The sequence below is a fragment of the Lates calcarifer genome, linkage group LG9 (genome assembly GCF_001640805.2).
Source record: "Lates calcarifer isolate ASB-BC8 linkage group LG9, TLL_Latcal_v3, whole genome shotgun sequence".
NCBI classification, from domain to species: domain Eukaryota; kingdom Metazoa; phylum Chordata; class Actinopteri; family Centropomidae; genus Lates; species Lates calcarifer.
Window position 1 is genome coordinate 9,416,694 of NC_066841.1, and position 16,010 is coordinate 9,432,703.

Here is a 16,010-nt window from a genome sequence, read left to right on the forward strand (position 1 = left end):
AGTGTGCCTCCAGGGCTGAGCCACGAATTGGTTTTAATTTCTCTTATTAGCGCCACAGCTGGACACCAGGGGAGACTTTGATGCAAGCAAATGAATAGTTAACTTGCATAATCAATTAGTTCAAGCCCGTGTCTGTGTGTGTTAGGGTTAGGCTACACCGAAACATATTTGGGTTTTGTGTGTGAGAGATCCAGGACACCACAAGTTTTTAAGTTCAAGGCAAGGCTGTGAATTCTGCCACAAATCACGAGCCCTTTAGGCTCTGTGGCATGACCACTTCTTATTGTTTTAGATCCCTTAACGAAAGTATGCCAAAATACCACAGCCTTCATAGAAATACCTAGTTTCTTACCCGTTGTTTCATTTCATTTTTGATGTTCTCCATGGGTTCCGTTTAACACGCACATTTCTAAGCGGTTTACCACATTACCCATAAACCCCAGGGAACAGAAAAAAACATTCCATGGAAAGGGACGAAACACAATAGTGAAATCTAGCTCCAATAAAACAGACCCTGAAATTTTTCGGTTTGTGTGTCTGTTTTGAGGAACAACCTGGCCGTTTCTTGTTCCCTCCATGTCTCTACAGTTGTAAGATGTGGGAAGCCATGGAAAACACCTGGTATATATATATATATATATGAGAGACATGTACATACCATGTCTCAATGTCTCATTACATTCCATATTTTCCCTTTTGGCAGCTAATTTCAGTCACTGAGTCAAATCTTATCAGTAACTCTGATTATAGGTGGCTTAAGAAAAACAGACCTTAAGACAGTTTAAGTCAATTCAGTGATTGGCCTGTAAAGAAAGTGGATGTGATTTGTGCGCATTTCCAACATCCCCAAGGAGCTGGGTTTGTTCCTTTCAGTAGTAAAAAAATATTAACAGTAAAGTCAAATTAATGTTGACAATATTTTTGACTGCAAAAATGACTAGTTGGAATTTCACATGGACTTTCTTAGACCTCATGATGGTGTTGCTGATTTGCTTTTATTCTTGTAAGCTTTCTAAAAAATAGTGCCAGCAAGACCCATTCTAGGAGGAAAAAATAACCAGAAGAAATGAGTGGATACTGGCTTTGTGTTGTTTAAATACATGAACATTCCTCCATATTAATATATTGACACAGATTGGTCTGCAATAATAATAGTCAGATTGTTATTACATGCTTTAACTGGGACAGTCCAAGACTAAAATTACATGAACTGGAAAGAAACAGGTGCTAGCCTCTGATTCACCCTCGTATGTATGGGTGCATGTGTGTGTGTGCACGTGGCTGCAATCATGCCAGAGGGGAAAATGGGGGAGACATACGCACGGTAAAGTGATCTCCTCCTATAAAGCAGTGAGACACTGTCTGGTCCTGGTTTGACACTTTTGAGGTTTTCTACTTGAAATATTTACACTGACATAAAGTAGAGTCATTAAATTCCTAACATCAGTTATTGGGCTTGGCAACAGTTTTAGTGATTGGCTTTAAAACACCTGTTGTCTAAAAATAAATATTTTTCATGTACTTCAGGCACCTTGACTCCCTGCCTTTGCATCCTTGCCCTCCCTTTCTTTTTTTTTTTTTAATCAATAAAGATTTTTTTGTATATTACTAATCCTCTTGTCTGGGAAAGCACCTTTTTAAACCTGATTTCATGCCACTTTAAGAACAGGTGTATTCATTCTCTCTGTTTCTCACCCAGGTGGTTTTCTGGTGACTCAGAAGATGTTGGACATGTTCAAGCGTCCCACTGATCCTCCAGAGCATAACTACCTCTATCTGCTTCCTGGCGGTGTCTTTGTTGGAGGCTATGCTGCTGCTCTACAGTCTGGATACAACATTGAACAGGTGTGAGAGGATGTTTACGCCACATTCTGCATGTTTAGTTCAAGAGTGTATCTGCGGTTTCCTACAGAAACCCATTTTCTCAGTCCCTCAGAATTGGTGCAAAACAGCTCATGACCATGTAAAGTTTGGCTAATCATACTCCAAATTTATTCTTTGTTTGCCCAGATGTTGCACAGGACCTTCCAAGTGAATCATTTGGCCTTTTTTCTCAACGTGTGGTCCCTCAATCCTTGTCAATAACCCCCTTTTTTCCGTTCTCTGTCTCCCTCACCAGATGATGTACTTGGGCTCAGGTATGTGCTGTGTTGGTGCCCTGGCTGGCCTTTCCAACCAGACCACAGCCCGTCTGGGTAACGCTTTGGGGATGATGGGAGTTGCTGGGGGGATCGTTGCCACTCTGGGTGCCCTCAAACCGAGCCCTGAGCTTCTGGCACAGATGAGCGCGGCCATGGCTGTAGGTGGCACTGCTGGTGAGTCTGTGTATTTAGAAGGAGAAGACAGATTTGCAGGCAAACTCTTAAGACTTGGAGAATTCTGTTGCAGAAAATGGAAAGTCTCCTGAGTCTATAAATCAATAGGACGTGGATTTTGCCTTGTGTGTTTGTGTGTGCGTGTATTCCATGCTTGGCCAGATTAAGCAGCAGGTGTGCTGAGCACAGAGACTCTCTGTGATGTTTACATCAAACACAGCGTGACTAACTCCCCATCAGACCCAGGAGGTTTGTCGAAACAGTCAGCATCATGTATTACTCACTTTCTCTCGCTTGCTCGCAACAGCTTAATCATTTCAATGCTAATTGTTCCAGTAACAAAGCTGCAACCCAGACTAAACTATCCACACAGACAATAATGCCCCTTTCCGAATGCAGCAACGTTGCAAGGTTTCCTGCAGGACGTGCACACACAATATATACACACACAGAGTGTACACCCACTCACAAACAAGGAATTTCCCCAGACAAGCCTCAGCAGCAGCAACACCTGGTCCTTCATATGGACCCACTTCCCAGCAGCAGTCCCTCTGAATGTGTGTGTGCACGTGCTTGTGTTTTGCATGTTATTTGTGCGTGGGTCTGTCAGGGCCACTGAACTTTATTTATTTGTTATCTCTCTAGGCCTGGCCATTGCTAAGAGGATCCAGATCACTGACTTGCCCCAGCTGGTGGCTGCCTTCCACAGCTTGGTGGGGCTGGCAGCTGTGCTCACCTGCGTGGCCGAATACATGATCGAGTACCCCCACTTCGCCACAGACCCCGCGGCCAACCTCACCAAGATAGTTGCGTACCTTGGCACCTACATCGGCGGAATCACTTTCAGCGGCTCTTTGGTGGCATATGGCAAGCTTCAAGGTGAGGGAGAGAGAGAGCCACAGACGCACTATGCATCAGCTTGGTCGTACTTGTAATTATTAACAAGGGGAAGAGCTTACCATACCCACTTTTGCTTGAAAAATGAGTTCATCGGGTTCATGTCCTGGCAGCCACACTGTAATTTCCATATTGACTGCAAGTGTTTCATAATCAAAATTAAGCATGAGCATGACTTTCAGTCAATGACAAGTCTCAAGTGGTGGCTGCTGAAGGAGAACTCTAATGATAAATGCTTCATGAAATCTACTGCTTTGATTTTTCCCATCTATGATATTTTCTTCCTAACCCCCATCATTTTCTCTTTTCCCTTGTCTTCCCATCATTCTCTTTCTCCCCCATCTTGTCTCCATGCAGGTGTGCTGAACAGTGCTCCCTTGATTCTCCCTGCTCGTCACGCCCTGAACGCCACTCTCATGGCAGGCAGCATCGGTGGGATGATTCCCTACATGCTGGATCCCAGCTACACCACAGGCCTCACCTGTCTTGGGTCTGTCTCCGCTCTCTCGGCTGTCATGGTACGCCATGTGTTTTTTTCCATACTTCTGATGTCTGTTTTTGCACTCATCGGGACCACTGAAGAGAAAAATCTGATTGGAATTTTCTTCCATGCTGACAGACTGAACATGTAAGAATGTTGTTAAAAGACTTAAATAAACACCAGGAAGGGGAAAAAGGCATAAAAGAGTCAGAAAAAATTAATGCTGGAGACAGACGAGGATGTAATATGTGAGAAACAACAAAAGGAATTTACTGAAAAAAAGTAAAGGAAACAGTAGCTGCCCAGAAATTCATTCAGAGTTGAGCAGTGAGCTGTTAATAGTCTGGCTTCCATAGTGGCAAACAGGCTTGACTTTGTAAATCAGCCAGGTTCCTGCTTGTAATTGATTCATTTTCGGCTTCACCATTATTAAGTCATGCTTAACTTTTGATAATATGCCATAGAGTTTGTCCGAGACAAAGATGTCTACGGTCAACGGAACAGTGTCAAATCAAGCTGTTAAAAGAATGATTAAGAGCAGTATTTCTTAAACTGACATCAGCAGAAAAGCATTTTTATGATTTTTGCATATAGCAGTCAAATGACAGCTGATTGTGACAGGTCATCAGTTATTCATGCATCAGTTTTTACTGTGTGATCAGCGGAAATTTTGTGGAATTATTTTAAATCAAACAGTCTTTATAGATACTGCAGGCTTGACAAGCCAGTTTCTACTAATGTTAAATTTTGAGTTTTTCAGTTTCTGAAAATAGAGCATAATCAAGCGAATCCAGGCAGAGCAGCCAGAGGCAGACACGCACTAATGTAATCAACATAAAAAGAAAGAAATGTATACAGACTGACATGTTGCTATTTCAGCATTTTGCTGCTTTGCAAATTTACATGTTTTGCTGGGAATATCAGCACCTGGACTCAGTCCCAGGAAAAAAGAGATTGATCCATCCCTAGAGGTTAGATGGATAACATTCCAGTGACAGTTATATATGAATTAGTTTTAAATAGCTGTGTCGGATCTACAATCAGACTTTAAAGTACAGTATAATGTATCATCTACTGTACATGTGTGTTTTTCCTCACTCAGATAAAAACGAACCTACATTATGTCGACAAAACGATGTATGATGTGCACCTGTGTAAATCAAAAATAAATCAGTTATATGCAGTTGGTCCTTGTTAACAAAAACTGTTAAGATGAGAGAGCAAGTGGATTTTATTTTTAGCAAGTGGAGAATTTGTTCATACTGAATTATTTTTTCCTTCACCCCTCCTTTACATATCACTTCTTTTCTTTATAGCTGTCATTAATGTTTGTTCTAATCACTCTATTGTCCAGCTAATCTGTTTGCAGTAGTAGATGACCCTCCTCTTCTGTTTTCTTCTTCTCTCCCTCAGGGTGTAACCTTGACAGCAGCTATTGGAGGTGCTGACATGCCAGTGGTTATCACCGTGCTGAACAGTTACTCAGGCTGGGCCCTGTGTGCTGAGGGCTTCTTGCTCAACAACAACCTGCTGACCATCGTTGGAGCTCTCATCGGGTCGTCTGGAGCCATCCTGTCATATATTATGTGTGTGGTGAGTGGCGCACAGTACACGAGACACAGTTTCATGTGGTTGTTCCTCTCCTGTCCACCAGGAGGGACTCTAAGTTTACCCTTATAGCAAGATAGTATAGTCCATGCATTTGAGCAAAATCTCAAGTCTCAAATGTCTGGTTTTTTAGAGGAAATTTCCTTTTAAATTTCCTCATTTTGCCACAATTTGCTATAAACAATCAGCAAACTGTAAGCAAAGGATTATGGTATTCACAAAATAGGACACACAAAATAAGTTTTCTCCCCTCTCAGGCCATGAATCGTTCGCTGGCTAACGTGATCTTGGGAGGCTACGGCACGTCCTCCACTGGTGGAGGAAAGCCCATGGAGATCACAGGCACACACACCGAGGTTAACGTGGATCAGACGGTCGACATGATTAAAGAGGCCCAGAACATAATCATCACTCCAGGTAAGATGCGCACACACACAAATATAAGAACACACACGCACCCTGGCAAACACACCTCAGAGGTCTTGTACAAGAGTGGGAAAACATGATACTTTTACTTTGCCAGTTACTTCTTTTTTTCCAGCATTGGCGAAGTGTGTGTTCTGTTTATTTAACCTTTTCTTGACCCATGTTACATCACCATTTTGCTAGGCTAATTGAGTAGTCATGGTAGAGTGGCTACACACACACACACACACACACACACACACACACACACACACACACACACACACAAACACGCTCAGATTTCTGTGTGGTCGTCAGTCCGTGGTAAATAGACATTCTACAGTGCAGTGTATATATGCAAGGTCAAGGGAAAATTCAGTGGGATGAGGGCATGTTGGGTTTTTGTTGACAATTCAAATCCAATGTTCAAAATTGGCCTCTAGTTCCTTTTTTGGGAGGTTAGAGCATGGGGTCCAACCTTTGTTCCAGCTACATGGGTTTTCTTCATTTCACATGTTTTCAATATGTGACTCCAAATATGTCCGAACCTCCCACTTGGACTGTCACAACGATCCTCTGAGCTGCTGTCCCAAAACCATCATTGTGTGGCCCAGTGACAGTGGAGTCCTCTCACCAGACTGAACCAGTCACGGTTTCAAAGTGTTGTTTTACTCGTGTGGGTACACGTAAACACAGACTAAAGGCGTCCAGCCTGCAAATTGGTGATTCCAGTCACAGCGCTGAGTGCCTGTATACAAAAACTAACTCTTCACAGGAAACTGCTGCCATTTACAAGAATTGCTGAATTTAAGTGGTCACGTGGTCGAGAGGGGAATACAAGTGAAAAAAAGAAATAATCCATGGAACAACATCCAGTGTAGATTAAACCATCTTTTGTTTTTCGGTTTTTGTGAAACAGAGGAACACGTCTGACAGCTAAAACTAAAAACAGGCCAAAGAAATTTGAAGTTGGAAAGTGAGGGAGAAATGAGGGAGCGGAAATGAAATATTATGTTTTTTTGTTTTTTTGTTTTTCTTTTTGTGTGCCTTTTCTTAAAATGGTCTACAAACAATACCACACCAAGATGAGACAGATAATAAAATGCAAGACATTTCTGTGAAACATTAAAAAAAGGCATAACGAAAGGCATAGATCAAGGATTAGAATAAGCAGAAAGAAATTATGAGAGCAATTTTATAATTTGAGCAGGTTGAAGGACATCAGTCAGTTAGCCAGGCTTTTGTGCTCAGCCAAGGCGTCATAAAGCCTTGAAAAGAAAGTCTCTCTGCAGTTTGTAGGAAATTTCAGTGCAAAGTTTATCCACTGTACAGACAACAACATAATGACATGCCAGGTATATGTAGAAAAAGTTAATACATCACATTAGCCAGTGTGTACCCCCCATATAGCTAATTCTTTTCTCTGCTGCAATAGTCGGTAGTCAGACTAGTATTGTTACACAGCGCCGGCATTCAGTCATGTTTCCATTTTGACCATTCTCTCTAATTGGAGCCGTCACAGTCACTTTGCCTGATTGACATCTGTGGAAACGGTTAAGACTCTGCCTGATAAACATAAGCGTTTTCCTGGCTTCGTCTGGCCCATCTCTCCATGGTCTGGGTCCACTTGTTTTTCTTATAGGAGAAACTCCAGAGAGAATATTGGAAGCACAAGGAACGAAAGAACTGTGATGTAGAGGAAAAAAAAAGTGAAAACCATTAAATTGTTGAGCTGTACTGCAGACAGTCAAGCCATGTTTCTTGTAGAGTTTTTTTTTTCCCTCACTATGCTGAGTTTGAAACTGTCATTTTGATTGGTGTGTTGTGACGAGACAGTTTCTGACTGCATGTTGAGACAAGGCTCGTAAACACCACTGGACCGTTTGACGTGTTTGTGTGCATGGCGGTGTGATAAAAATCAAGCACTACACACCAGCATTATTAAACATGAAAGAAATTCAAAACTTCTAAGACAAGACAAAAAACAAAAAACACAGAATTCTGTGCCACCCATATACCGTTAAAGGTGTGGGGGAGGGGAGAGACCAGGGAGTGGGGGTCACAGTGCAGGGTCAGCTGCAGGACAAGGCACCCAGAGGTTCCACTAGTTGCACTGTTTCTTTCAAGGACACCTCAAGCTCTATCGTTTCTTGCAAGAGATTGAAATATTGTCATCCAGTTAGAGGTTGATTTCTACCCACACCACTACATCATCTGGGACTGTTTTATAAGATGCACATCACGTAGTGTTTGCTTTTTCAAGTTAGGATGGTACCATTTGGCTAAAAGGACTTGCAATTACGCTTATTTCCTGTGCTTGTGTACTGTATGTGTATTGTTGACGGTCTTTACCCAATTTTTCCTTGTCTAAGTTTAGTCTGTTTCACACTGTGTGAGATGAACATCCTAAAATCAATGTTACATGCAGTCTATGTCAGAATGTGTAGTATCAGTTTGAGACAGATTGTGGGATGAATGCATGGTGATGGTCCATCAGCAAAGCAACAGCTCACACTACCGTACAAGACATTTTTTTTGTATCCCCAGGCTGTTGTCATGTTGATCTGGTGGTGCACAAATTACTCTTGAAGATTATCTCAGATTAAGATATCCACAAATTCACTATAATGTATTAGAAGTGACTGTATGTGTCCTCTACCTCTTCCTTCCTTGTTCCCAGTTTCCTGTTGCACCCTCCTCATCACACTGTCTTGGATAGTTTGCAGTGACGTGTCTCAGTACTACTTGTACTGGACAAACTGTTGTGATGTCTGTGTGGAATCAAGAGTTTTTGTCTCAAAAGTTGTTTAGAACAGGCAAATCATGTCAAAAAGTTGTATAGTCTGCACTAGCCTGTAATATCATCTCATTCTGAACTGTTGTTGTTTTTAAAATCTCTCATAGGTTATGGACTCTGTGCTGCAAAGGCCCAATACCCCTATTGCTGAGTTGGTGAAGATGCTCAGAGATGCTGGCAAGAAAGTCAGGTAAAGGGATGTTTAAACTAACTCATTTACATCGAGTGGATGTGAATTTAATTAATAGCAAGAAATAGAGACATAGGTAAAAGATATAGACAGTATAGATGGATGTACATGTAGACTAAGGAGGGAAAGAAATTAAGAAAATGGTTTTACCCAAAGGACAGAAAAGAAAAGTTGAAGTTTTGGCTCAGATGACAAAGACGATGGGGTAGGACAGATAGGAGTAGACCTGTGTGCAAAGAAAGCATGAGAAGAAGGAAATGTTAAAGAGGGAAGAGGAAAGGTACAGCGGAAGCTTGTGTAATTGTCCTGCCTCAGTCGTTTGATCCTGGCTGTTGCAGCTGCTGCTACTTAGAGCATTTGTACTTGATTAGAGGAAAGTGGGTGGTCAGGGAAAAAGAAGAAAAACTTCCTTCACCCTGATTTCTTGTTCTCTTTCTAATTCTAATGCATTTCCTTACTTGTTTTCTTACTCTTCCTATCTGCCTCTGCCTCCCTCTACACCTTTTCTCCTCACTCTCGGTCTTGATGTGCTTCCTGCCAGTTCTTTCCCCTTCAATATATCAACAGCATGAAGTTTGGAACCACAACACACTCTCTGCCTCCTCCCACCGCCCTCTTATGTTTGCGGACTTTATGGAATAACATGAAGTGCAGAAACTGACTTTTTCAATCAGCGGCCACAGTCACTAATAGATCCCAGAGCCTGACAGGCCATCTGCACTCTGTATCTGCCTAAACTCAACGAACAAATAGAAAATAAATCTCCAAATGGTGCTCGTTCACGTGGCGGAGTGGCTTGAAGGATGTAGAGACAGGGCCAGCCACCAGAATTCAGTGGCTGGTGTTAATTTCCCTACCCTGATTACATGACATGGCTAATTGAGTTTGAGAGCTGTGTATATCCAGTCACACACATGCAGACACACACACACACACACACACACACACACACACACACACACACACACTCAGCAAATAATAGATGGTGGTTGAGTGCAGCGGGAAGTGTGTGTGTGTGTGTGTGTGTGTGTGTGTGTGTGTGTGTGTGTGTGTGTAACCAGACTATAATCACAAACGTGTCTCAGCTCCACTTGTCCAACATCTCCATCTTATTGTCTCCTCCTCTCCCTGACTCCATTTATTTTTCTCTCTCCCGAACCACCTCTGACATCTCCTCTCTGCCTTTTTCATGTCTTTTCTCTCCGATTTAAGAAGGTCAGGTTAAAGTTAATGGTAGTTAATAAGCAGGTCTATAAAGGAGGGACTGTGCTCAAGTATTCATTAAAAATGAGCGTTTTGTTCCCTCAGGTTTGGTATTCACCCGGTGGCTGGCCGTATGCCTGGTCAGCTCAACGTGCTGTTGGCTGAAGCTGGTGTCCCATATGATATTGTTCTTGAGATGGAAGAGATTAATGAGGACTTCCCCGGTAAGACTGATCTCTTCTCATCTGCCTATATACCTGGCATTAATCCTGCAGCTAATTTAATTCATTGAGAATTACACTGATCCAGAATGTTTGATTTTGCTGCAACTTTTTAGAGCAACGTAATGAAGGCAGTGTTTCAGTCTTTATACTAAGCTAAACTAGCTTCAGATACGCTAGCTGAGATCTCACCCACTCCTCCTAATAAAAATTACAGCAATGTTTTTGCCAGTAAGATGGAAACCACTAGTTGCAGAAACATACAGTAATTAATTTTTCCAGAGATTTCTCAGTAAAAGCCAAATCTGTTGCACATGGTCATGTTAATTTCCATCATGTTAGATTTTCTGCCATTGGCAGTCATCTCATAAACCTGTTTTTGAAAACTTTCTCCACAATATTGATCGCATCATCTCTGAATGTTTCACGCACCATCTCTGACTAAATGAGCCACAACTCATAAGCCATATCTGCAATCCTCAAAAACAGGATACACATTCTCCCATAACTAAAAGTACTCAAATGATTGTTGGCACTGTTTTTTGATGACGTAATTTGCGTTGTTGATTCCCAAATGTTATAACTGCAGTGCAGTAAAAAAAAAAAGGAATGAGGCAGAAAGGATATTACATAATTTAAAAACACAGGAAATACTGAGACAAGTGTTACACATTGTAAATAAAGAGATGTGAAATGATGGAGATTAAGTTTTTTACTTTAATTTGTTGTATGTCTAATCAGAGACTGACCTGGTCCTGGTGATCGGTGCCAATGACACGGTGAACTCAGCCTCCCAGGAAGACCCCAACTCCATCATTGCTGGTATGCCTGTGCTGGAGGTCTGGAAGTCAAAGCAGGTGAGACATCTGGTACACGCATGTGTGATAATGAGGTTGTACTGATGCCCCAAAAAAGATAGGGAGGAATGGAAGATTTTACAACAGCTAGGCTGCTTTTTATCCCCACAACTGAATGTTGCAGTCCACACCCGTAGATGGGGCCTCCATTTGAAGACACACTCGAACCTAAAGAAATGCAGGCTCACACACACACACACACACACACAGATTCTTACAGTTCCAGGTGCAGTCCCATCCTGATCCCATTAGTGGTGCCTGTGTCGCTGTGGAATGACGACATTCAGAGCATCGCACTGGCACCGCTCCGAGATCTGGGATTTATACAGCGCTCCCACCACACTTCCCTCTGGGGAAATCAAAGAGGACATTCTGCCTAACCGCACACACTCATACAGCCACATACAGACACACATTCAGGTGCACAGATAAAAACACACAGAGACACTTGGTTTGGGTTTACAAGAAATCAGACAGATGCTTTTAAATGGTCGTGCAGAAGTGCCCAGTGATGCATGCATCACTCATGTGAGAACACACACTAACATACAAGACTTTTTTGCTCAAATCAAACTCTAAAAGTAGTCTATATTGAATTAATTGTCCAAAACAAACTACAGAGGTGTTTTTATGTAGTTAGATATTAAATGGATTGATGCTCAGGTAGTTTAAATGAAAGCAAAGGTGAGATGTTAGCAAAGAAAGGAATTCATTTCAGGCCCATTTACAAAAGTGGCTTTTTAAAATTCCAATCGTCCCAGCTGTAGGGGGAAAAAATCAATTCACTTTATTTCTACATCCAAGGTCAATAGACAGAGGTCGATGAGGACAAGAGAATGGCAGGGAAAATATCTGGGTGTACTTTAGAAATTTTGGCTAGCTTGCACCTATCTCCCCAAATTCTTTTTGAAAGCTTCTGCTTCAGTGCTGTCGTCTGTAATCGTCCAATTAGGAGCTAATGAGTGTGTGTGTGTGTGTGTGTGTGTGTGTGTGTGTGTGTGTGTGTGTGTGTGTGTGTGTGCGCGCACGCCCTCCCACGTGACGGCATCTCCTCCCATCTAGGTGATTGTGATGAAACGTTCCCTGGGTGTTGGCTACGCAGCTGTTGACAACCCCATCTTCTACAAGCCCAACACCGCCATGTTGCTAGGCGACGCCAAGAAGACTTGCGATGCCCTGCAAGCCAAGGTCCGCGAGGCCCAGAGCCAGTAAGGCAGGGAGGAGGGGCCGGGGGGGAGGGGATGGGATGGGGCTCTGCTCCAAACAGAAACCTCCGACGAAGAACACTCATGGAGCGAGGAAGGTGGAAGCTAATGAGGCAAAGTTTTTCCAGAAGTATTTCAGCATCATGATCATCTTTGTCTATTTGTGACTCTATCAAGTGAGCAAAGATGATCATTTAGAAAAAGATATTTGGCAAACCCTTCCTATGATCTGTAAATAAAAGAAATGACAAAGTTTGTTGTAAAAATGTATGCATGTGCAGTAGGAGCTGAGCAATGCAGATACTGTAGATTTGTTAATATACTTAAATACAGATGTTTCTCTTTGTTATTTCTTTTATTTCTAGATATTAAAGGAAGGGTATGTCAACAATGTGCACGTGCTCTGTGTAATCTTGGGAACACCTGGCAGGAGTGTCATCTTCCTGTTAGACAACAATATTAATGTTAAACAACAATCAGAGATGTAGATGAATTAAGGTGTTTAATAGTTCACTGTTAAAATATTTTTAGGAAATAGTCAGTCGTTAAAAGAAAATGTTTCATGTTTTGGAATGAATAAGGAACAAAAGCAGAGATATAAAGGTGAACCACCAGAGAGAGAGGTATGAGACTTAAGCACTAATGTTTCACTCTGTACAGAGTTTCCTCCACGTTTTTCTCCAGAGTTTTGTTTAGTTTAGTTTTTTGTTATAGTAAGGTAATCAATATTCCCTTTGATAGATCTACTTGCTCAAATGCTTGTGTCAGACACAGTGTGTTCTCCTCTCAATACCTTCTTTTTCTGTACAAGTAAAAAGAAAAAAAGCAATATAGTGCAACATTTTTTGTAAAGTTCTTTCAGTTCACGTTTTATACTGTATTGGGAGATTTTTGTATTCGGTCTAATAATTATCATAAACCTAGAAAATATCTATGTGATTGCGTTTTAGAAGCCATAATCAGTTAGCGAAATCTAGTCATGCTATTTGCTTTTTTTCTTTTCACTTGAGTGTGTCTTGTGGCCTCCACCTATGCCTCTAGAGCAGCAATCACACACAGATCCAAAAACAGTTTCAAAATCCGTTCAGACCTCATCTATCGAGCAATTAAGGCAATAAACCAAATGGATCTGACCTTTAAGCTTGACTCCGCAGCTGTCCTATAGTGCTAGTAAAGACTGTACCCCTATAAACAAACACTCATGTAGCTCTGATAGCTGAATGGATTTTATGACGTTTTTGAATCAAGTGTGTCCTATCATCCTGTGTTGTTGACATATTACAGTACATGTGATGATAGCTGTTGGCCTTTTCAGTAAGAAGAAGGGTTTGTTTGCTTTTTTCCTAAGTGAATGTGGCTCATCCACTCCAAAATGTGTCCTCATTATTGCTCTAGAGGGAAATGAAGGATCACTGTTTGTAAAGTAGGGCCAGATGTTAATCTGACTGTGTGAAGAGTCTAAAAGAAAAATGCAGTTATTTAATTGTATTTCGTTGCCACATTTCAGAATACATGAATTGTTATCATTAAGTGAGGATTTCTGAATTGAAGTTGTCCTTTTTTCCTCACTTTTGTCAAAGCCCAACATTTGTCACAAACATAAACTTGTGCCAAACCTCCCCCTTTTACGCTCAATCTGGATAGATTCTACGGCACAAATATAGATAGTTTGGCTGCTGTTTAACCACTTGAGTAGTTCAAGAAAGATCGCTGACAAATTGACAGTAGCTCCCACTCTACACCTGTCCTCACACAGCTGAGTCAACCAAACTAAAACCACCAGAAACCCAGTCCATCAAGTTTCATTTTTGACTGAGGCTGGACTGCTGTCATTGTTTTTATTACTTCACTTTCTCTGAGTTTTTATGGTCATGATACATTAGATGAATTAATAAGAATTTATATTGGTACATGGTTTGAGGATTAATAGCCTATGAGGTGACATGTCAGCAGTCTGTGTCACTTTTAAAATTTATTCAAGTACTGTAAGAAGTTAGTTATCCTGGGACCTGATATGTTGACCATGACAACTATCCTACCTCTCCGTAAAAATGACCAATAGCATTTCATAGGACCTTCATCAGACCAATCAACCTTTTATTGAATCTACCACAGGATGTCTAACGGACCAGTCATCTTCCATCTACACACCTTATATCCTACACCTGACCAATTGCCTTCTGTTTTGTGTTGCCATTTTTAACCATCAGACCTCAGTTTGCTGCTGGCGAGTTTACTGTACATTGTGCTAGTGTAGAGCTGCAGATGTCATTAGTGCTCATGAGGGGTTATTGTTCTTACATGTCAATTAACACAAGCAAGCAACTGCAGTCTTTAGGGACTATTAGATTGTGAAGTCGGCTTAATATTTGTAGCTTGTCGCCATTTTTCGAGGTGTTGATCAAATTAAGAGATATGGAAAATCTTGATAATTCTACCAATATGCCCCCCCCAATGCCCTTACCTTTTTTTTCTTCTTAAGGATAGTATTTTTGTAAAGAGGCATCATATTTGTGCACAGCAACAGTGGGGTTTTGAAGTTGTACAATGTTTCAATGCACCATGTTAAGGAAATAAAATGATGAAATGTACTGTGAATGTTGTTTTTTCCCCCTCTTTTGTTTATCATGGAACATTTTCATCCCTAATAAACCTGTATTTACACAAGACGTTGCCTGAAGGTGTCATTTCTTCCCTGACGTGCTCGTAAAGGAGCAACTGAACTCCATAATAGTAAACAAGTTGATCCGCACGATTTCCCCTGAGGTCTACCACAGCTTTGATGGTAACATTACCTGCCCAATTTTTGTACAGCAGGGTTGAAAACTCAAATATTTGCAGCAATTACCTGGATGAGGGATCATGAGGGGAAGGAGTTGTATCCACACTGGCACACATATATTTCATCTGTGCAGTGCTGCTTTAAAGGCAGTGGGACCAAATGATGGAAACACATTGTGGGAAAGAATTTTAGCTTTAACAAACTCAGCATTTTGATATGTGAGTTTCCAATGATGAGGCAGCTGACAACTGCTTAAAACATGCCAAAATGCAGGTTTATGGGGCCAGAAAACATACAAAACTATGTGAAAAAGAAATGTAATTACTGTGCAATGTGGCTGTTTCCCAATTATTATCACACTGAAATAAAGTAAATGCAGCTGAAGAATTCAAGATAACTAACTGTAACACATGGTTTTCAAGAAGAGACTCAAACTTTTCCTTAAAGATAGTCATATAAATAGGGCACTGGAACACAGTGGGGAAGCAGTTATTTTTGCCATGCTGCATCCAGTGTCATGCAACAAGCATCATCTCTAGCCAAAAAATGAAGGTATGAAATGAGTATAATAGCTCTGCCTTGATGAGGGATAGTGAGGAAAATTATGCACACGCTGGTTGGGGAAAGCCACCTCTATAACCTCAAAGTGTCCCCATGCGACAGAATGGGATCGCATGCGTCCGTCATGAGGGTCGGGATAATGACTGAAATGTAAATATAAGTTTGTGTGACATTTTCACCTACAAGCGGCACTTGATTGCTATTCATCGGTGGAGAGCAAACTGGAGGTACTTAAGAGGAGGGAGGGGTGCCTACAGAGATAGTAGATTAGACCGTAGATAGATTTATGGAGATGGGGATTGCATGTGTGTGCGATGAGGGTGGCTTCATCCTGTAACAAGTAGCACTCAGACGGGCTGTTATCTGCTCTCAGGCTGGAGCGGATCTGAGGAGAACTGTCACTCCCACAGCTCAGGCGAGATGCAGCGATAGTGATAAAAGAATGTGTTGAGAAATCACTATCAAGGATTTTGTGTGTGTTATGTGTG

At 41.5% G+C, this 16,010-nt stretch overlaps 1 protein-coding gene across 1 annotated transcript in view; it reads left to right on the top strand.

Annotated features, from left to right (window-relative positions):
* nnt (nicotinamide nucleotide transhydrogenase) overlaps positions 1-14,848 on the top strand; it is a 31,142-nt gene extending 16,294 nt beyond the window's left edge. Inside the window, 11 exon segments of the mRNA XM_018670478.2 lie at positions 1,700-1,845; positions 2,120-2,315; positions 2,961-3,194; positions 3,570-3,730; positions 5,107-5,286; positions 5,559-5,718; positions 8,611-8,642; positions 8,644-8,693; positions 10,002-10,120; positions 10,859-10,974; positions 12,037-14,848. Of these exon segments, the coding sequence (XP_018525994.1) occupies positions 1,700-1,845; positions 2,120-2,315; positions 2,961-3,194; positions 3,570-3,730; positions 5,107-5,286; positions 5,559-5,718; positions 8,611-8,642; positions 8,644-8,693; positions 10,002-10,120; positions 10,859-10,974; positions 12,037-12,186 (1,544 nt within the window). The 3' untranslated portion in view covers positions 12,187-14,848.
* The last annotated feature ends 1,162 nt before the right edge of the window (positions 14,849-16,010 follow it).